Genomic DNA, 21,004 nt, shown 5'->3' on the forward strand with positions numbered 1-21,004 from the left:
GTGGTTGGCAAGTGAATAAAGACAGGTGTATATACCAAGACTCTATCTGTGCTGTCATCCACCTAATAGCTATCTGTGCTGTCTAAGTGTTTGATATGGTGTCTTTCCGTTTGTGGTGTTAACTGTTTTTCTTTTTTTTTTTTCTTGCCCCCTTCAGATGGTTTTGACACAGATTGAAGAGCACAGACGGAGCCAGCAACAGGTCAACATCCCATTCTTTGATGTCTTTCTGAGAAACCTTTGTCAGGGTGAGTATTTAGTATCCTGAGATTCTTGCCCATCATACCACGCTTAACCCAAACTCTGATAACATGCAGTGAACCAAAATAATTGTCCTTGTGACACCAGGCCATACATCTGTCCATTTGGACCTTTCTTTAACCCCTTTCCGTCCAGCAACATACCCGTCTGTCGCTGGACTTTTGGTGGTTATACCGGGATGATGCCTGCAGGTTCGTGTTTTAGAATTCTAGTCCCACCAGGAGACCTGAGCGACCTGCTGACACATGCATTGGCTGGCAAGACAGCCAGGACCGGCTTTGATCGGCTGTTTGCAATTGTAACACGGTAGCAATGACATCACTTCTGGTTTTACTCTAAATCCATTGGCGCCATTTTTTGAAAATCAAAAGCATTCAGAAATGCACATCTTGGTGTTTTTGACTGCTTTTAAGTACAGAGGAGGGATTTGGCGTCTTATAGTTGGTTGAGAATTCCATCCCATCATGGGTTGCATTTTACTAAAGGTGTCCCATACAAGCAGAGTAGATGATGCTATTACTGCTAAATCTGTTCAATGGCTCACAGTGACTTGTCCTTTTTCTGTGTGTAGGATCTAGTGTAGAAGTCAAGGAGGACAAGTGTTGGGAGAAGATGGAAGTCTCCTCTAATCCTCACCGGGCCAACAAACTGACAGATGGAAACCCAAAATCTTACTGGGAGTCGAGCGGAAGCACTGGATCCCATTACATCAACGTCTACATGCACCGAGGGGTGGTGATCCGGTGAGTGCGAATGGGGGAGGGTATTTTCTATGTGTAGGACATTGTTGCATCCCAGAATGCTGAATGTGTTTGTTGCCCCCTGCAGGCAGCTTACGATTGTTGTAGCCAGTGAGGACTCTAGTTATATGCCAGCCCGAGTGGTGGTTATGGGAGGAGAGAACCCAGCGAACATTAACACGGAGCTGAACGCGGTAAGTGACACATTCCAAGCCTTCTTGAGGCTAAGGGCTAAGCCCTTAGGCTAGCTTCACACCTGTGCTGGTGGTGCCGCTGTGGGACCAGCACAAATTCCTGCAGCTCCAACCACCCGCAGAGTAAAACACAGGACCATTAATCCTAATGGCACGCCACCCGCACTGGGAATCACACTGGCAACCTCGCTGTATTCGCAGTTCCCGTGTGGGCTGCGATTTCCATAGTAGTGCAGAGACTATCCTGTGTTTCACCGGGCACGGCAGCCTATTCAAATGAATAGGCTGTCGTGCCCGAGCAAACGTGGGCAGCATGGCCCGCCCAAGTGTAAACCTGGCCTCAGAAAAGTTTCCAGGTGTAGTCGAGGCTCAGAGGATCTGTCTCTGGCAAGACAGCAGGAGGTTCCCTGTGTACAGGCGACACAAGCAATAATCGGATATTTAGGATGTTGTAAAATTTGTTTGGGAATGGCTTCTGGCAGAGTGTATCGTCTTATTTTTGCCACCTCTTTCCTCCATCCATAATCCGGATATACTGCTGGTCATACTGAAGTCCTTCCGACTTAGAAACCAAACATCTGATCTTCCAGGTTTGGTTTCAACTTTAGATGGTGGAGTACACTGTAAATGTGGTAATCATGGCTGTGTTTTTTTGTAACCAGGTGAACATCGCCAGCACAGCCGGACGCGTACTTCTCGTGGAAAACGTCACTCGTTTCTGGCCCATCATTCAGGTCAAAATAAAGCGATGTCAGCAGGTAAAGCATGTGAAGGGTGTGACCGTTGGCAATGAGGAGAGTGTGTGACTGAGAGTACAAGTTCTAATGTCTCTTTTCTTTTACGTGTGCAGGGTGGTATTGACACGCGTGTGCGGGGCCTTGAGATACTGGGGCCCAAGCCAACTTTCTGGCCAGTGTTTAAGGAGCAACTTTGTAGAAGAACCTTTTTATTTTACACCAGCAGAGCACATAGCTGGGGGCAGGAGATCCGTGACAAGAAAGAGCACCTACTGCAGCTCTTCAGCCGGTGAGCCATGCCTCCTTTTTATCCTTCATAACCACCAACTGGATATAAACTTGTAGGATATGTGCTATAACTGGCACAGGACAGCCCCCCCCCTCCTCCTCCCCAATTGATTGTCTGTAAAACTAAAGACCCCCTTAAACCTGATATACCATCTGCAATACCAGAGACACTGGATATATTGTCTATAATACTGACTGATACTATTAATTTCCCACCACAATATTGTGTCTGCAATATTGGAAACTCCCACCAACCCCCTATATATTTTCATGGATAAAAGAAATGTTCCTGGACTGCCGCACTCTGATGCGATTTATTGAAACAAAAGGAACAAAGGAAGCTATGACTAAGCATCTATCCATGATGTGAAACATGTTAGCTTTTTTGTCCCCTATGTCCACTTTCTACCATTGATTGCAGTGTTGCATGAATTTTTGGATGTTATACAGCTTTGGATTTTATCCTTTGTTTATTTTGTTTCAATAAATCGCCTATCAGAGTACGGCAGTCCAGGAACATTTCTTTTTTCCACGGATCAGCGCAGAGTCTGCACCTGTCAGTACTACAGGGCGGGAGCACAGCATAGGTCGCAGGGCTTGGAGCGGTACTCTTTCCCCTATAGATTTTCAGGAAAGATATTTGCACGACTCCTCCATCAACACAGACAGAGGAGACCAAACTCCAGTCACATATATCCATACAACAGAGCTGACAAATTCTGGTGGGGTGTTCCAGTATATTGGAATAGTGATGGGGTCTCTAGTATTAAAGCGGTGTTCTGGACAAAAAATAAAAAATTAAAAGCCAGCAGCTACACATACTGCAGCTGCTGGCTTTTAATAACGGGACACTTGCCTGTCCTGGAGTCCCTCGATGTTGGCACCGCAGCTGATGTTTCCATCAGCTGTCGGGTGCTGCCACCGTCATTGCGGATAAGGTAACCTGGCAGTATAGCCTTTCGGCTTCACGCCGGGAACCCTACTGCGCATGCGCGAGGCCCCACTCCCCTCTCCTGTTAGCCCGGCGGCTGGGGGAGGAGGAGGGAGCCCGACGGTGATGTCACGGGCCACGGCCCAGACTCCCGGAAGTGGGAAAGGAATCCTGTCCCCCCTTAAAGGTGCAATTGCGGCACTGGAGGAGGGGGAATCCGATGAGTGGAAGTTCCACTTTAGGGGTGAACTCCGCTTTTAAGACCGTATATTCGGGGGTGGTGGGCTCTTGTTCTTTAGTATGAAAACAGTATACCTTCAAGGAGGGATGTGAAGGGTCTCTAGTAATACAGACCGATCTTTCCTGGGGGGGGTCTCTGGTATTACTGATGGTATATTTGGGGGGTGTATGGTCTCTAGTATCAAAACAGTATACCTTGTACATGCTGTCTTTTCCTGGTGGGGACAGCTTCCCCTGCTTGTAGCAAGCAGGGGAAGCTGTCCCCGCCAGGAGAAGACAGCCTGAATTGGGTATACAAGGTTTACTGTTTTGATACTAAAAACCATACCCCCACCCCCCGTATATAGTATCAGTGATGGCAGAGAACGCCCGGGAAAGATCTGTCTGTCTGAACCCCCCCCATGAAGGCATACTGTTTTAAAACTAAAGAACCCCCCACCCCCGAAATTTTCGGTCTTTAATACAAGACACTTCACATCCCCCCCTGAAGGTACACTGTTTTAATACTAAAGAGCAAGAACCCCCCGACCCCCAAAATATATGCTCTTTAATACTAGAGACCCCATCACTATTCCGATATACTGTGTATAATACTGGAACCCCCCCACCTGGATTTGTCAGCTGTGTGTTGTATGGATACATGTGACTGGAGTTCGGTCTCCTCTGTTCTCCTCCTCCAACGTATCTGTACAGTCTGGTCTTCTCCATACATAATCCTCACATGAGTTATACTGAACCCCGGAGTGGGTTGAGTAGACTTGTTGTCTATTTCCAGCTTATGGTTTGTTGTCGTCGTATTGTTGCAGTGATGATTTATTTCCATATAGTGTGTTGTGGTGTTACAATATGGTCTCTGTGTTAGGACTGTTGTGGTTTTGCACTGACGTTGATATTTATGTTGCAGGCTGAACCGGGCATTGTCGCATGAGCAGGAGTTTGCAGACCGTTTTCTTCCCGATGACGAGGCCGCTCAGGCTCTCGGCCGAACGTGCTGGGAGGCTCTGATCTCTCCCCTGGTGCAGAGTATTACCACCCCAGGTACAGGGAATACTGGGAGTATCCTCCTTTGTTTGATGTCTCCAGGACTGATAATGACATGGCACCTATTTTATTTTATTCTCTTTTCCAGATTCTGGCGGGGTGAGTCCCCTTGGGTGGCTCCTCACACGTTACCTGGAGATCAGTCGGGGAGCTCGGCAACCCAAGTCACGATTGTCGGTCTTTAATTCTCGAGTGCGGAGATTGACCCATCTCCTGGTCCACGTGGACACCAGCCCACCAGACACCACTGCGCTGAAACCACCCAGTAAAACTAGTGAGTTCACTGCACATAGTGTTCTACCTGATGTCCTTCCGAGACCCAGCCAGACTCCATGGCCCGGATTCAGGTAGATTTGCCCCTTATTTACGGAGGCTCCCTCAAATTTACTGCGCTACCCGCGATTCACGGAGCAGTAGCTCCGTAAATTGCGTGGGCGCTGTGTAAACTTGCCCTGCGTAAGGGCGCCTAATGTAAATGATCCCGTAGGGGGCGGGAATCATTTAAATTAGGCGCGCTCCCGCGCCGAGCGTAGAGCGCATGCTCCGTCGGGAAACTTTCCCGACGTGCATTGCGGCAAATGACGTCGCAAGGACGTCATTTGCTTCAAAGTGAACGTGAATGGCGTCCAGCGCCATTCACGAATCACTTACGCAAATTATGTAAAATTCGAACGTCGCGACGCGGGAACGACGGTTATACTTTAGCATTGGCTGCCCCTGCTATTAGAAGGGGCAGCCTTACGCTAAACACGCCGTACGGAAACTACGTAAATTGCGTACGCAGGGCTCGCGCAACATTGTGAATCGGTGTTAGTATGCAATTTGCATGCTATACGCTAAGCACAACGGGAACGCCACCTAGCGGCCATCGCAAGAATGCAGCCTAAGATATGCGGGCATAGGAGCCTTATGCCGCGCATATCTTAGGCTGCAGTCGGCGTAACAAGGTTCCTGAATCAGGAGCATTCGTAACGCCGGGGCAAGTAAGCAATTGCGCTGTGTAACCTATGGTTACACAGGCGCAATTGCTTCTTGAATCCAGGCCCATGTCTTTTTGACAGCTGCCATTTATTTTTTTTAATCTTTCTTTTTATTTTAGCATTAAACAAAACAGTATCAACTCAATGTTAAAACGAAAAATGAAAGGAAAATTAAATGGGATAAAATAGGGGACACAATAACAGTTTGGGTATACAGAGAATAATAGTTACAGGAGTCGCCACTCGTATTCTAAGTAACAATTATTGATTATTATATTGGAAACCAGAGTTGCCTTGGCTCTATCCAACCCAGGGAGGCTCTCCTATGTCCTAGACCAGGGATAGGCAATTAGCGGACCTCCAGCTGTTGCAAACTATAAGTCCCATGAGGCATAGCGAGACTCTGACAGCCACAAGCATGACACCCAGAGGCATTGCAACAGCTGGAGGTCCGCTAATTGCATATCCCTGTCCTAGACATTCGGTCTCGGTGGACTTGTCCCTTCTCTCCACTGAGATGAGGGCAAAGAGACCCCTCCTTTGGGGGGGTGCATTGAAAACTGTCCATAAAACTCACTGGGAATTTGTTTCCATTAACACAAGTTGCTCTGTGACTATTCTCCCATTCACACTCCAAGAACGAAGTCGCAATGTTCACACCTGGCTCTCGGCTACTTAAATGAGGTATCTTCTTAGATGACCTGACAGCCGCCATTTGTTGGATTCTGGGTCTTTTGTTCCCACGTCTATATACAATCATAACATTATTTCCAGTACAGAGTCTGGTGGGGTGGGTAGGTTCTCCATGTGAAAGAAGAGAAGATGACACAGCAGCCTTGTACCTGCTAACCTTGTCGCCTCCTACAGATGGGAAGAACCGCAGCTCCACCAGTGCGCCAGTAAGCACCTTCAGCTGTGGGATGGGAAGTATGGCCGAGATGGCTCAGTGCTGGCAGGGGGTGGTTCAGCAGCAGGTAAGTGCCTCTCAGTAGGTGTGGTGCTTTTGGGGAGGGGGGGGGGGGGGATCTGGACATGTCAAGGTGTAACTTTTGCTTGTGTACTAGGTACAACGCTTTCTGGAGAGGTCGTGGAATGATGCAGATCTGGTTCCTCGGTTCTGTTCTATATATATGGCTCTCAGACGAGCCATGGAGGAGATGTTTGGTCAGCAGACAAGATTTTTACTCTCTTTACAGCAAGGATTCTGTCAAGGCCTGTTACAGCTTTCATTCCTGACAGCATTACATGTGAGTGTCAAGACAGTCTACATTTCACCCCCCTCTTGTGTTTTTGTATATGGTATAGCTTCCCCCCCCCCCCAGTGGTGTATTATAGAACAGCTACCCCTCTGTCTGCATATGGTCCAGCCCCCCCCCCCTCTGTCTGCATATGGTCCAGCCCCCCCCCTCTGTCTGCATATGGTCCAGCCCCCCCCCTCTGTCTGCATATGGACCAGCTCCCCCCTCCTCTGTCTGCATATGGACCAGCTCCCCCCTCCTCTGTCTGCATATGGACCAGCTCCCCCCTCCTCTGTCTGCATATGGACCAGCTCCCCCCTCCTCTGTCTGCATATGGACCAGCTCCCCCCCCCTCTGTCTGCATATGGACCAGCTCCCCCCCCTCTGTCTGCATATGGACCAGCTCCCCCCTCTGTCTGCATATGGACCAGCTCCCCCCCCCCCCTCTGTCTGCATATGGACCAGCTCCCCCCCCCCCCCTTCTGTCTGCATATGGACCAGCTCCACCCCCTTCTGTCTGCATATGGACCAGCTCCCCCTCTGTCTGCATATGGACCAGCTCCTCCTCTCTATCTTAGTATGTGTGTATGGGAGAATTCCCCCTTCCCATCCAGTGCATATGTATATGGTACATTCCTTCCTGTGTATATATGGTACAGCTACCCCTTGTGTCTGCCTATGGTAAAACTTCCCGTGTGTGTATGGTACAGCACCACTTGCCTCTGTATACAGTTACACATTGATGTCTTTATGTCATCAGGTGACGGAGCAGTTTGCCCGGTACATTGATCAGCGGATAATTGCTATTCGTTCGGATTCCTCGGATTTCCAGTCATTGGAGCAGCTGCAACAGTTCCTGGAATTTGTTCTTTTCCTGTCGGATCTCGAACTGTCGAATTCCTTTGAGCATTTTTATAGGTCAGTCTCAAATCATGACGTGCCTCAAATATTATATAGAGAATGTTTAATCGATGTGTATAGAGAAGGTGTAATCGGTATGTATAGAGGAGGTATGATCAGAATGTATGGAAGAGTACTGATGAAGGGGTTTAGAGAAGGAATGAGGGTGTATAGAAGGGGTGGGGCCTGATTGGGGTGTATAGAAGGGGGGGCCAGGTTGGGGGTGTGCGAGAGGGGGGGGGCCAGGTTGGGGGTGTGCGAGAGGGGGGGGGGGCAGGTTGGGGGTGTGCGAGAGGGGGGGGGCCAGGTTGGGGGTGTGCGAGAGGGGGGGGGGGCCAGGTTGGGGGTGTGCGAGAGGGGGGGGGCAGGTTGGGGGTGTGCGAGGGGGGGGGGATTGGCCCAGGTTGGGGGTGTGCGAGGGGGGGGGGGGCCCAGGTTGGGGGTGTGTGTATAGGGAGGTGGTTTAGTTAGAAGTTATACAGAAGGTAATTTGCTGGTGTTTTTATAGCTTTTTTGGCTTCCGTTTCCCTTTATCCATCGCAGGCATTATCTGGCTGACCGTCTGCTCACACTTGGACCATGCTGGTTTGAGAATTCTGTGGTCGATCACATTGGCATTTGTTTCCCAAACCGGTATCCTCAACAAATGTTGAAAAACCTGCAGGAGGCAAAAGATCTTCAGAGAGAAGAACATATATACCGGCTGCAGCAGCTGGACAATGGAGTCCTATCGGAGGAGGAGGAAGAGGGAATGGTGAGAGAATAAATGATAGTTTTTTTTTTTTTTATATGACAATATTAGATTTTCCCTGCAATGTTAAACTGTTTCTAGCAAGTAAATGACGGAACATAAGAATGTATTATAATGTAAGGAATATTGTTAATAATAATAAAAAAAATTGATTATAAAAATAAAAAAATACAGTGTGACATAAAATATTTCTACGATCGGCATTTTATGCTGTAGGTCTCTGAGATATATATATATATATATTGTAATTTTCTAGCAAAAAAAAAAATACTGATTTAGGCTGCATTCACTCCTGAGCTTTTCGTTTTCAGGCAGAAAGTTGCATGCATTTGCCACGATTTTGTACAGGTCAAATAATCACCAATGTAAAAAGACGACAAACACCTGTAAGCTGCTTACCAAAAGCTCCAGAAGTTGTTTGAGCTTCAGGCGTTTTGGAGTGGAGATGTGAACCATCTCCATAGAGGATAATTGTTTTTTTTTATCTTTTTAAGTGTTAAGGGAATGGCACCCTGTCCTTCCTTGGGGGGGGGGGGGGGGGGGCTTGTAGAAGGGAAGGGCTCCCTGTTCTGGGGGGGCGGAAAGAAGGAAAGGGCTCCCTGTCTGTTTAAAGTGGGCTGGGGGATCAACAATCTGTAATATAAGGGCAGGAAAAAGAAGCTTCAGGCAGGCATAGTGTAGCACAGTTTAATGAGGGTTTTACATTAGAACATATAATATGTATGCACTCAGGGCCGGCCTTTGGGGTGTGCGAGCTGTGCGGCCGCACAGGGTGCCATGGGCAACAGGGGCTCCCTGCGGCCACCCAGAGGCGTACTAAGGGGGGGCGAGCCGCCCCCGGGTACCACACACTGGGGGGGTGTCAGACCGGCACCCCCCGCCGCAATTGTTTTACACCCGCGGTGGCATTTTTTTCCCTCTGTGTATGTTTAGGTGACCAGGGGGCGAGGGGTGAAGATGGGGGGGGGGGGCGCCACAGGATTAGCTTGCACAGGGCGCCTGAACACCTAAGGCCGGCCCTGTATGCACTCACAAGCGGGTGGGAGTAGAATGACAGATGACAAAGGAGGAAGATTCAAGTGTGAGCCTAGGACTAGAGTCTCCAGCCGGAACGATATTAGAGAGAGCCGCGAGGAGGATGAGCCAGGGAACAGTCACTGAGGAGCTGGTGTCAGGCTGATGGAGGTGTGGCTAGCCTCCAAAAACACGTTCCCTGTTGGTTCTCACAACGGATGGTGGTGGCGGCTCTTGTCCGTTACTCCAGCTGGAGAGACATACACCTTGGAAGGTACCTGCAACCGTACTCCTCATCCCAGCCTTAGAGGGCAGCCTGACGCCGGATCCTCGGTGACTCTTCCCTGGCTTATCCCGCTCTCTCCCATATCGTTCCGGCTAGAGACTTTAGTCCCAGGCTCACACTCGGACCTTCCTCCTTTTGCCATCTCTCATCCTACTCCCACCCGCTTGTGAGTACATGCATATTATCATTTTAACCCTTATTAAGCTGTGCTACACTATGCCTGCCAGGCGCTTCTTTTCCCTGCCCTCTTATGAAGGTGGTAGATTGTCTTGGTGGTAAAGGTAAGTTGAGCTGTACTGTGATGTCTATTGTATCTTTCTATGGACCACTAATGATCCAAATTGTGTTCACAGGAGATGGAAGAAATCTTGACACCCCAGGATCATGCTGCAGAAGGTGGAGAGGTGCAGATCTCGGTTCTCTCCCCTCGTTGTTGGTCGATCTCTTCTCTTTGTTACATGACGGATCCCTCCAGAATCTTCCCGCAATCCCTCAGCAATCCTCTTCTTCAATTTACCGACTTCTACATAAAAAGTAAGATTCCAGATATCACTCGTCTTCTGTCATTGTTCATGATGGACCACGATTTCCCAACGCTAATATTCAGCAGTGCTGGAACCTCATTAATTTCATCTGATCTGCTTCTCCCTATTTGTATGTCTCTATAGAACTAATCAACAGATCTGATAACAAGCTTGATCTGATGAGAAGAATAGAATTGTCACATTCTAGCTTGTTGTGGTTTCCTGTAGTTTACCATAGAATATAATCCATTGTTACACGGGAAGGTCTGGCTGTTTCCAGACTCTTTGCCATGTTTGAGGATGGCTAATTTTAATAAATACACAGGATTCTTTAACCACTTCAGCCACGGAAGATTTGGCTGCCCAATGACCAGACTATTATTTGTGATTTGGCACTGCGTCGCTTTAACCTTCAATTACGTGGTGTTGCAACGCTGTACCCAAACACCCAAACAAAAAAAGTACATAAAAAGCATGTTCCATAGCCATATGAAATCACCAAAAAATATATTAAAGCTTGTGCCCAGTGGCAAAAAGAAAAAACATAATACAATACACAACAAAGGACTGTAACATCAAATACACTCTCCAAATGGTAGATAATGCCCGACGCATTTCTGGTTCTTATCAAACCATCATCAGGGGCTTCAGGAGTGGGTATTATGCGAGATTTGGCATTCGCTGATAAGGTAGGTGTAGGTCTCCCCAATGTTGTTCATGTGCATAGATTAAATGCATGAGAAGCTAAATAGTGGTAGCTTCACATGGAACACTCCCAGAAGAATATATGGAGCTAGGGTAAGGTCCAAGCCCTGCTGACTGGTATACAGACAGGTGGTTATCCAGATGCCCATGGAAATCCTAGGACACAATTTCTGTTTTGGTCAAAGTAGACCTGGGAGGTTGTGAGGATCGCTCAAGGCGTTATCCCCAATGTATGGAAGAGGCTGTATCACTACTTGCCGACAAATCGCATACATTTTAGGTGATTGATATCAAGTGGTTGCACGGGGGGGGGGGGGGTTATTTTTATTTTTTTTATAGCCGATGGCTCTCTTGTAATAGCAAGTGGGAGTGCCTACTAGCCACTTGGTTTCCACTCCAGGCAGCTAGATAAGACTTTTCCGCTGTCTTCTGCGGTTCTCTTGTGTTCTCCCATCCCAATCGGCCTTGATCGGATCTCCGCTATGGTATGCCCGAAGTGATGACATGACGTCCCTTCCTGTTTACCTGACTGTCATCGGCAGCATTTTTTGAAAATCAAAAGTAATCAAAAACGCTGATCTTGGCGTTGTGAATGCTTTCAAGTGAAAAGTAGGTATTTCAGGTCCTACTGACCCCAGATACCTCCATAAAAAGTCACGCCCCTATTGTTGTCATAAGGATGTTTGCCTGGCCATTCACAGTGCGGCTCACGCACGGCTGTGAAGCGTGCCCACAGTTAGAATGCCAGCTCCGCGGAGAGGAGCAAGGCTTCGTACGCCCGCATCACTGGACTGCGGGACAGGTGAGTGTCTGATTATTAAAAGTCAGCAGCTACACTTTTTGCTGCTGACTTTTAAATGGGTGGAACTCCTCTTTTCAGTCCCCACCCTTTCCGCAAGGGGTCTTCAAACTACAGCCCTTCAGGTTTTCAGGAACTACAATTCCCATCATGCCTAGTTATGTCTGTGAATGTCAGTTTTACAATGCCTCATGGGAAGTGTAGTTCCGCAACAGCTGGAGGGCCCTAGTTTGAGGATCCCTGCGCAAGACTCTCCTGCCCATGCTGCCCACTGTCATACCCAGCACATTCCTTTCCTGCACATTTTGCCAAAAGTCATGTCCTCCACACTCTCCTTTACATACTGCATGCCATAAAACACTCTGCACTCTTCTACAGATATTGCAATGCCCCCTCTCATGCCCGCTGCTTTCCTCTCTCATGCATGTAATGCCTCCGCACGCCTCTCCTGAACATACTGACCTCTATCATACTTTCGACACTTCTCTCTTGCATGTATTGTCCTACATCCTGCTCCTCTTCCTTCTCCTCTTCTGCACATTTTACACATTAAAACAGTTTTTTATGATTATTTGTAATATCTCCAGTCTTTCCCATTCTGTAATGGGCACACTTTTGTTGGTAATACATTTTAATATTTGATCTTTTTCCAGGTCAGTATGTCCCAGGCTTCTCTCAAATTGTTCAGTCACGACGGCTGCAATGGACGTGGTTGGGAAATGCGGAGGTGCAATATGGAGGTCTGATCCTCCGGGTCTCCACCCTGCAGATGTTCATCTTGTTGCAGTTTAACCAGCAGGAGGTGAGATGGCGATGAAGGGCTATATTGGGGTGGAAAGTAATATATACTGCCCTTTTTATATTAGCTGGTAGATTGTTGTGTGGGGGTGCAGTGTGCTGCAGAGTGATGTATAAAGGGGACCGAGGTGGAGCATGTTACATTGTAGTGTAGAGGTGGGGGATAGAAATTAGCTGTACTCTTGTGTGTGGTAAGTTGGCATTTGGCATGTAACTTTTTTTGGTTTTTAGGAAGTTTTGGAGGAGTCCATTATTAAGAACACTGGGCTGCCGGAGGCCTTAGTTAACCACGCTCTGGCACCGCTCACTGCTAAAAGTGGCATCTTGGTGCACAAGGAAAAGGGTGAGTACCGTCCAAAGCATTCACTATATTTTCATCTTTCTCCTTTCTATCAATCTCCTACCTACGCTCATCTGTGTCTTCTGTCTGCACTCATCTCTACATCATCTTCTCCCTTCCTGCGTTCACCTCTGCCCCTTCTCTCTCATTGCTCACCTCTGGCTCCCTTCTGCCTGCACTTACCCCTACATCTCCTTCCCCTTTCCTGTGCCCACCTTTGCCTCTTTTTTCCCACACTCGCCTTCTGTTTTCTTTCACGGTCTACCTCCGCTACCTCTTCCCTATTGTTTTCATCCCTTCCTTTCCCTGTGCTCCTCTTTGCCCCTCCTCCCCCTGCTTCCTTCTTTTGCCTTTCCTGCTTTGCTTTTCCATTCCCTGTGATCTTCTGTGTGCTTTTCCCCATGCTCTCCTCTGCCTCGCCTTTCCATCGCAATCTTCTCGGCCCTTTCGCTGCAATCTTCTCGGCCCTTTCGCTGCAATCTTCTCGGCCCTTTCGCTGCAATCTTCTCGGCCCTTTCGCTGCAATCTTCTCGGCCCTTTCGCTGCAATCTTCTCGGCCCTTTCGCTGCAATCTTCTCGGCCCTTTCGCTGCAATCTTCTCGGCCCTTTCGCTGCAATCTTCTCGGCCCTTTCGCTGCAATCTTCTCGGCCCTTTCGCTGCAATCTTCTCGGCCTCTCGCCCTTTCGCTGCAATCTTCTCGGCCTCTCGCCCTTTCGCTGCAATCTTCTCGGCCTCTCGCCCTTTCGCTGCAATCTTCTCGGCCTCTCGCCCTTTCGCTGCAATCTTCTCGGCCTCTCGCCCTTTCGCTGCAATCTTCTCGGCCTCTCGCCCTTTCGCTGCAATCTTCTCGGCCTCTCGCCCTTTCGCTGCAATCTTCTCGGCCTCTCGCCCTTTCGCTGCAATCTTCTCGGCCTCTCGCCCTCTCGCTGCAATCTTCTCGGCCTCTCGCTGCAATCTTCTCGGCCTCTCGCTGCAATCTTCTCGGCCTCTGCTCCCCCCTCCTCGGCCTCTGCTCCCCCCTCCCAGTCCTCTGTCTCCCTCTCTCCTCTCTCCTCTCTCCTCTCTCCCCTCTCCTCTCTCCTCTCTCCTCTCTCCTCTCTCCCCTCTCCCCTCTCCCCTCTCCCCTCTCCTCTCTCCCCTCTCCTCTCCCCCCTCCGTGCTAGCCTCTTCTCCTTACACTGACTTTACATTATTTTTAGGGCTTTTGTGTCTGAATGAAGAGAAGTTGTCTGAGCAAGGTTCTGGTAAAATTCTGCAACTTCTCCCGAGGCAGACATACTTGAATGTAGAAGAAGATGAAGGACACACGCTGGAGAAGAAAAGGAACATTATCCTCTGTCTGATCACACAGATCATGAAGGAAGAGAAGGAGCTTCATATTGACAATCTAGTGTTCCGGGTAAGATTGTTGTCTGCTGATTTTGGCCTTCGGGAGTCTCTCTTGCTTTGTAGCTGTTGCCTTTTTTTGGAGGCAACATTGAGATTTTACAGTTGCAAATTAAGGTGCCCATGTATAAATATAAACAGATTCTCCTCTCCATATAATACCACTGGAAACATTGTGCAGTGTCTGCTGTCCTGTGGTGTGCTCTCTGCACAACGCTTAAAAAACAATGCAAACAGAAGGAGATTTCTGTTGTGGGTTTCCTCCCACTCCTGGTGAACTTTTCTCCTTTCATTAGAATCCTGCATCAAGTAAACCCCAAACTGCATTTATTGAACACTGAGCCACTTACCTTTCCCCATTGTTCCGCTGAAGGGAAATCCTCCTTTAAAGTCTGCTGGCAAACAGACCTTTCCAAGAGTTCATTTCACCCTGCCCCCTCTTCCCTGACCCTTGCACCATTACTGTGTCCAGTACGAACACCGAGATTGGCAAATGAAGGAGATGGACTCCCAAAAATATAAAGTTCTCAGTGGACATGAAGCAGCATTGGTGACTTGGGCAAGTCAAGAGGCAAGTTCCGCCTCCTTCAAGGGAAAACTGTGGATTCCAAAAAATTGGTGGTTGTGGGAGCCGCCCAATAATTCTCCTATTTAGACGTGGTGCCTCCCTATGATAAACGGTGGTTGCAGTCACAATATTAAATTGTAAAAAAAGAAAACATATACACACCCAAAAAACTACCTCCTCAAAATGTATTGATATGCAAAAGTTTAAAATTGAAACCGCATCACAAATCCCCCATTACCCCCCCACTACTCCTCCCCCATCCTGCACCTAGTCCCTAGCCTGCTATCAGGGCCGTTCGAAGACATTTGGGGGCCCCAAGCAAAAAAAAAAGTGACATTTCAAGTTGAGAAGCGGGGGGGGGGGGGTTGGGGGTTGGCATCTTACCTCTATCCTTCGCCTCAAACGCACACGCCGGCATATGTTGGTGTCTGCACAGGGGCCCCAGCAGGGAGGGCCCTTGCTGCATCCTCCTGCAGTCCAGTCCATTCAGTTTGCTGTTCCCGGGGCCGGACTGAAAGGAAGTAAACACTCAGTGTGTGCACTTCCTGTCAGTCCGGCCGGGAACAGGAACGTGATTCTCCTGTACCGTGCGGTTATGGTACACGGCCGACCGGACTGCAGGAGGACGCGGCGGTGCGGCAAGGGCCCTCCCTGCTGGGGCCCCTGGCCAGCTCGGGGGCCCCAGGCAAATGCTTGCTTTGCCTGTCGGGTTCTGACGGGCCTGCCTGCTATGCCCTCCCAAAGAAGACCAAATTCAGCTCCTCCCTCTAAAGTAATAGTGCGGTCTCCCCTCTTGCCTGGAGCAAGCCAACCCCACAAATGTCCCCACACTCTCTGCAATGTCACCTGCACCCTGTCATTAATATGTGACCCGCCGTGGTCTAACCAGCACTTCAACTTAGAACCGCAGTGGGTGAATGACGTGCACAAGCTTTTGCAAGGCTGGGGACTGGTACTATACCCACTGTGCTGTCAGGGACCTGGAAATCATGATGTCTCAGTGCAGCAATGGCACAACCCAGTCTCTCAGATCTCACTGGAATGACTTGCACAATGTTTTGTCATGTTTTTGGGGTTGTATATGATATATCCAAAGAGATCACACAAATGCTTTAAAGTATAACATTTATTAAAAGTAATAACATATAAAGAAAAGATCACAAAAATACTTCACTAAAGATGCTGTTTCCACGGAGTTTCCCATGAAGGCGTGGCCAGGTAATTGGACTAGACGCATGATGCTTCTTTGAAGATGGGATTAGCCTATCCCCAGGGCCGTTTGAAGGAATTTTGTAGCCCCAAGCAATATGGGGGCCCCCAAGCACCCCCCCCCCCCCCTGCACACAAAGCCTACGTTAGCGCTACACAAATTTTTTACACCCATGTTCTTACTCCTCCCCCCCTCCCTAGTCCCTATGTTTTTCTTTTCTCACCTCCCCTTCTTCCCTGTAGGCTGCCGCTGTAGCGTGACCTCTTCCTCCTGTCAGTCCGGTGTTCTATCATTATGGGTCCCCAGTCCCCTATCATATAGTACCCGGGCCTGGTACAGGAGATTCAGTTTCCTGTTTTCCCGACTGGACTGAAAGGAAGTGAGCACTCAGTGTGCACTTCCTGTCAGTCCGGCTGGGAACAGGAAACTGAATATCCTCTACCACGGGCGTTACCCGGCTGGACGGACAGGACTCCAGGAGGAAAGAAGAGGAGCTGGGCCACGCTACAGCCTTTAAAGGGGAAGTTGGGGCCCCCAGGTTAGCTCGGGGCCCCAAGCAATTGTTTGTTTTGCCTGTCCTGTAGCGACGGGCCTGCCTATTCCAGTTTGAGCTGTAGTAGATACAGGCTAGTAAGTGAGTAAATGACCAATCAAAGTTGTTTGGACAGTGATATCACCTTGGCCCTGTTTTAATTTATGTTTGTATTCCTGCATGATGCAGTTTTTTTATGACTCAGGTGACCATTTTCTTTCTGAAGGCAAATGGCTGTCCGCTTGGATCTACCCTGCCTTCTTTGTATCGCATTGATTATATAGGAAAAGAGGCAATTCCTCAATGCAAAAAAAAGAATTTCCTTTTCCTATATACCAATGCGATACAAACAAGGCAGGGTAGATCCAAGCAGACAAACAACAAGGAAAGGGGCGCCTCTAAGAGTAGATTTATAGAAAGAAACTTTAATAGGCATACAGTTAATGCACTTACATTTGGTAGAAGTTAAACAGAGAGCCTATCGGTCCCAATAGAGTCAAGGTGGCCGCTCCTGCAGACTGCACTCTCCGTTGGTGTAGCTCCGTCGCTTGACGAGATGGCGTCACTCCGTGTGAATGGATGCTGGCTACTGCGGAGGAACTCGATATCATCACGAGGCTTGGAGCTCAGATCAGAGATGGCGTCATGATGAAACGCGTCCACTATTGGTGACGCCATCTCCCTGCTGCCATCTCTGATCTGAGCTCCAAGCCTTGTTCTGATATCGAGTTCCTCCGCAGTAGCCGGCATCCATTCACACGGAGTGACGCCATCTCGGCAAGCGACGGAGCTACACCAACGGAGAGTGCAGTCTGCAGGAGCGGCCACCTTGACTCCATTGGGACCAATATGCTCTGTTTACTTCTACTAGGGGTGCAACGGATCGTCACCAATCCGCGATCCGAACCGGTCACCCCGTTCGGATCGGCACACCACGCGATCCGCGGACCGCTCCGGAGCCTCGGCCGTAGGAAAGTCCCCGGCTTAGGCCTAGCTCCGGAGCGGCGGCCATCTTGCTCCACCCCCGTGTGCTTGTCAGAGCACAGCGTGACACGCCTCCCCGCCTCGGCGCGCTCATTACAGACCCGGAACTGCCTGCAGACATGTGGAGACCGCATCGGTGAGCTCTGCACCTGCAGGTAGGAGCTACACCATCACCTGGGGAGCATGTCTGTACACCAGGGTGTAGGGGGGAGGATAGTGATTAGGTGGGTGTAACAAGATTTTTTGTTTTTTTGCTGATCCGAAAATGATCCAATCCGTGACTCCTGATCCGATAATCGATCCGATCTGTGATTTTTTTTTTTTTGATCCGTTGCACCCCTAACTTCTACCAAATGTGAGTGCATAAACTGTATGCCTATTAAAGTGTCTTTCTATACATCTAGTCTTGGAGGTGCCTCTTTCCTTGTTTTTCTGCAGTTTTGGGAACCTGGTTTCTGTTCTGTGACGGCAGCCCTGAGACCCCTTGGACTTGGTTCCTGTATATATTTTTCCCTACACATCAACCCCTTTTACATGGACCTTGTGAGACTACGTATTTATGACACTAAGTGCTGTTAATGGGGAGATAAATGAGTCCTAGCTTTTGCGCATACACCTGTATTTAGATCCAAGAAGACCGCTATTGCCTTAGAAAAGAAATGGTCACCTGAGGCATAAAAACTGTTAAATTCAGGAATCAAAACAGGGCCAAACACTGCCTTGTTTGTATCGCATTGTTATACAAGAAAAGGAAATTCTTATTTTGCATTGAGGAATTGCCCGTCTGGTGATACTGTACATAAAGACTGGCAAAAGCTCCTGAGGAAGCCATGATTGTGGTGAAACATGTAGAATCGAGAAACTTTTGTAAGACGACTGTATGAATTTTTTCACGTTGGTTTTAATATAGAAAATTTTAAATGATGTATATTAACCACTTCCATACCGGGCCTATTTTGGCACTTCTCTCCTACATGCATAAATCATAATTTTTTTGTTAGAAAATTACTCAGAACCCCCAAACACTATATATGTTTTTTTAGCAGACACCCTAGGGAATTAAATGCCGGCCATTGCAACTTTTTATCTCGCACAGTATTTGCGCAATCATTTTTCAAACGCCTTTTTTTGGGGGAAAAAAACGGTTTTGTGAATTAAAAAATAACAAAACAGTAAAGTTAGCCCAATTTTTTTGTATAACGTGAAAGATGAAGTTACGCCGAGTAAATAGATACCCAACATGTCATGCTTTAAAATTGCGCACACTCATGGAATGGCACCAAACGTCAGTACTTAAAAATCTCCATAGGCGTCGCTTATTTTTTTTTTTACAAGTTACAAATTTAGAGTTACAGAGTAGGTCTAGTGCTAGAATTGTTGCTGGCGCTCTAACGCACGCGGTGATACCTCACATGTGTGTTTGAACGGCGTTTACATATGTGGGCGGGACTTACATGTGTGTTCGCTTCTAAGCGCGAGCTACCGGGGATAGGGGCGTTTAAAAAAAATGTTTTGATTTTTTTTATTTTACTCAATTTCTTTTATTTTTACACTTTTTTTTTTTTTTTTTATCACTTTTATTCCTATTACAAGGAATGTAAAAATCCCTTGTAATAGGAATTGTTTGTGACAGCCAGGTACTCTTTATGGAGAGATGTGGGGTCAATAAGACCCCACATCTCTCCTCCAGGCTGGAAAGCATTAGATCGTGAAAAAAAATTCACCGATCTAATGCTTTTCAGCCGCGATTGCGGCTGTGTTTACATTCCAGGACCCGGGCGTGACGTCATAACATCGCGCCCGGGCCTCCGACGATCATAGAGATGACTGGTGACCATCTGGTCACCAGTCTACTCTATGGTTTCCATCGGACGCCGGCGGATCGTTTCTCGGGGTCTCCGATGGCACGGGAGAGCCCGGAGAAGCACCGGATGGAGGCGGGAGGGGGGGGGGTGTCCCCTCCCGCCGCCTAAAAGAACGATCAAGCGGCGGAACCGCCGCTATGATCGTTCTTATGGTGCAGGGATTCGTCGGCTGAAGAGATGGATATCTGAATGATGCCTGTAGCTGCACCCATCATTCAGATATCCCCACTGAAAGTCCAGGACGTCATATGACGTCCTTGGGCGGGAAGTGGTTAAATAAAATTCATAAATTAGATTTTGTTCTCAATTTGATTTTTTTTGCGCCTTAAAACTCCCATTTCTACTTCTCCCTCTGAAATGTTACTATTATGGGGTGGTGGTGCATGTGAATAAAATATCCTATCCTTGGTTAAATCTCTTTTTCAAATACGTCTCGGATTCAATTCTCTGATTAACTGATCAGTGCTTATAATATAATTCTCATTTTATATGTGGATTAATGAGTTTACTTAACAGTACTTTGGCATGTGCCTTGCTTCTCAGGTCATTGACTCCTGCCAGAAATTGGACGTTGGGAAGAGCCTCAAGTTCCTGAGCTTCAGCTGCAGCCACACGGACGTCCTTTCCTGTATTATGTACCTCGTCAACCAGGGCTATGCGCGGCGCAGTGAGGATAGCCCCCATATACTTGAGTACCTTTCAAAAGACCCATCCACACCACACAAGAGCAAAGCCCACATCAGCTTCCAAACTGCCAACAAGAAACAGGATCTTGGCAGCAAGGCCCTCGGGTACAACAGCCTTATCCGAATGTCTGTGAACGTGTGTTGTGTTCGTAGTTGGTGTTCCCACTTCCCAAGGATTAGTGACCTGTCCTGGGAAACATTTTCACTTTTCGTAGCAAGGGAAGAGCGATACTGGTAGTGGATGCAAAGTGCTGCACACCCCAAAATATGGAAATAAATTGGAAAAGTGCCCCTAGGGGCTTGGAATTGCAGGAAGGAGTAAAATGATTTTCAAAAAATTATCAAAAATATTTTATTAAAGAACTTTTTTAACCGGTTAAGACCCGGGCCATTATGCAGGTTAAGGACCTGGCTCCTTTTTGCGAAATCGGCACTGCGTCGCTTTAACTGACAATTGCGTAGCCGTGCGACGTGGCTCCTAAACAATATTGGCATCCTTTTTTCCCCACAAATAGATCTTTCTTTTGGTGGTATTTGATCACCTCTGCGGTTTTTATTTTTTGCACTATTAAACAAAAATAGAGCGACAATTTAAAAAAAAAAAAAAAATCAATGTTTTTTACTTTTTGCTATAATAAATATCCTCAAATATATAAACTTTTTTTTTCCCCCTCAGTTTAGGCCGATACGTATTCTTCTACATATTTTTGGTTAAAAAATCTCTGAGCGTTTGGTTTGCGTAAAAGTTATAGCGTTTACAAAATAGGGGATAGTTTTATGGTATTTTTTATTATTTATTTTTTTTACTAGTAATGGCGGCGATCAGAGTTTTTTTTTTTTTTTTTTTTGTTCTGCGACATTATGGCGGACACATCGGACACTTTTGACACATTTTTGGGACCCTTGTAATTTTCACAGCGAAAAGTGCTATAAAAATGCACTGATTACTGTGAAAATGACAATGGCAGTGATGGGGTTAACCACTAAGTGAGTGAGTGAAGAACT

At 47.7% G+C, this 21,004-nt stretch overlaps 1 protein-coding gene across 3 annotated transcripts in view; it reads left to right on the forward strand.

Moving 5' to 3' along the window:
• The window catches only part of CUL9 (cullin 9), a 77,686-nt gene that overhangs the window by 39,822 nt on the left and 16,860 nt on the right, over positions 1–21,004 (forward strand). For all 3 annotated transcript variants that reach the window (XM_040351725.1, XM_040351726.1, XM_040351727.1), the window contains exons 15-30: positions 158–248; positions 833–1,004; positions 1,090–1,195; positions 1,858–1,953; positions 2,046–2,221; positions 4,296–4,429; positions 4,521–4,706; positions 6,280–6,386; positions 6,477–6,659; positions 7,411–7,568; positions 8,094–8,304; positions 9,955–10,135; positions 12,283–12,431; positions 12,659–12,770; positions 13,968–14,167; positions 19,857–20,104. In XM_040351725.1, coding sequence (XP_040207659.1) covers positions 158–248; positions 833–1,004; positions 1,090–1,195; positions 1,858–1,953; positions 2,046–2,221; positions 4,296–4,429; positions 4,521–4,706; positions 6,280–6,386; positions 6,477–6,659; positions 7,411–7,568; positions 8,094–8,304; positions 9,955–10,135; positions 12,283–12,431; positions 12,659–12,770; positions 13,968–14,167; positions 19,857–20,104 — 2,510 coding nt within the window. The remainder of the gene's footprint in view (positions 1–157; positions 249–832; positions 1,005–1,089; positions 1,196–1,857; positions 1,954–2,045; positions 2,222–4,295; positions 4,430–4,520; positions 4,707–6,279; positions 6,387–6,476; positions 6,660–7,410; positions 7,569–8,093; positions 8,305–9,954; positions 10,136–12,282; positions 12,432–12,658; positions 12,771–13,967; positions 14,168–19,856; positions 20,105–21,004) is intronic.

This window comes from Rana temporaria, chromosome 4 (assembly GCF_905171775.1).
Source record: "Rana temporaria chromosome 4, aRanTem1.1, whole genome shotgun sequence".
NCBI classification, from domain to species: Eukaryota; Metazoa; Chordata; class Amphibia; order Anura; family Ranidae; genus Rana; species Rana temporaria.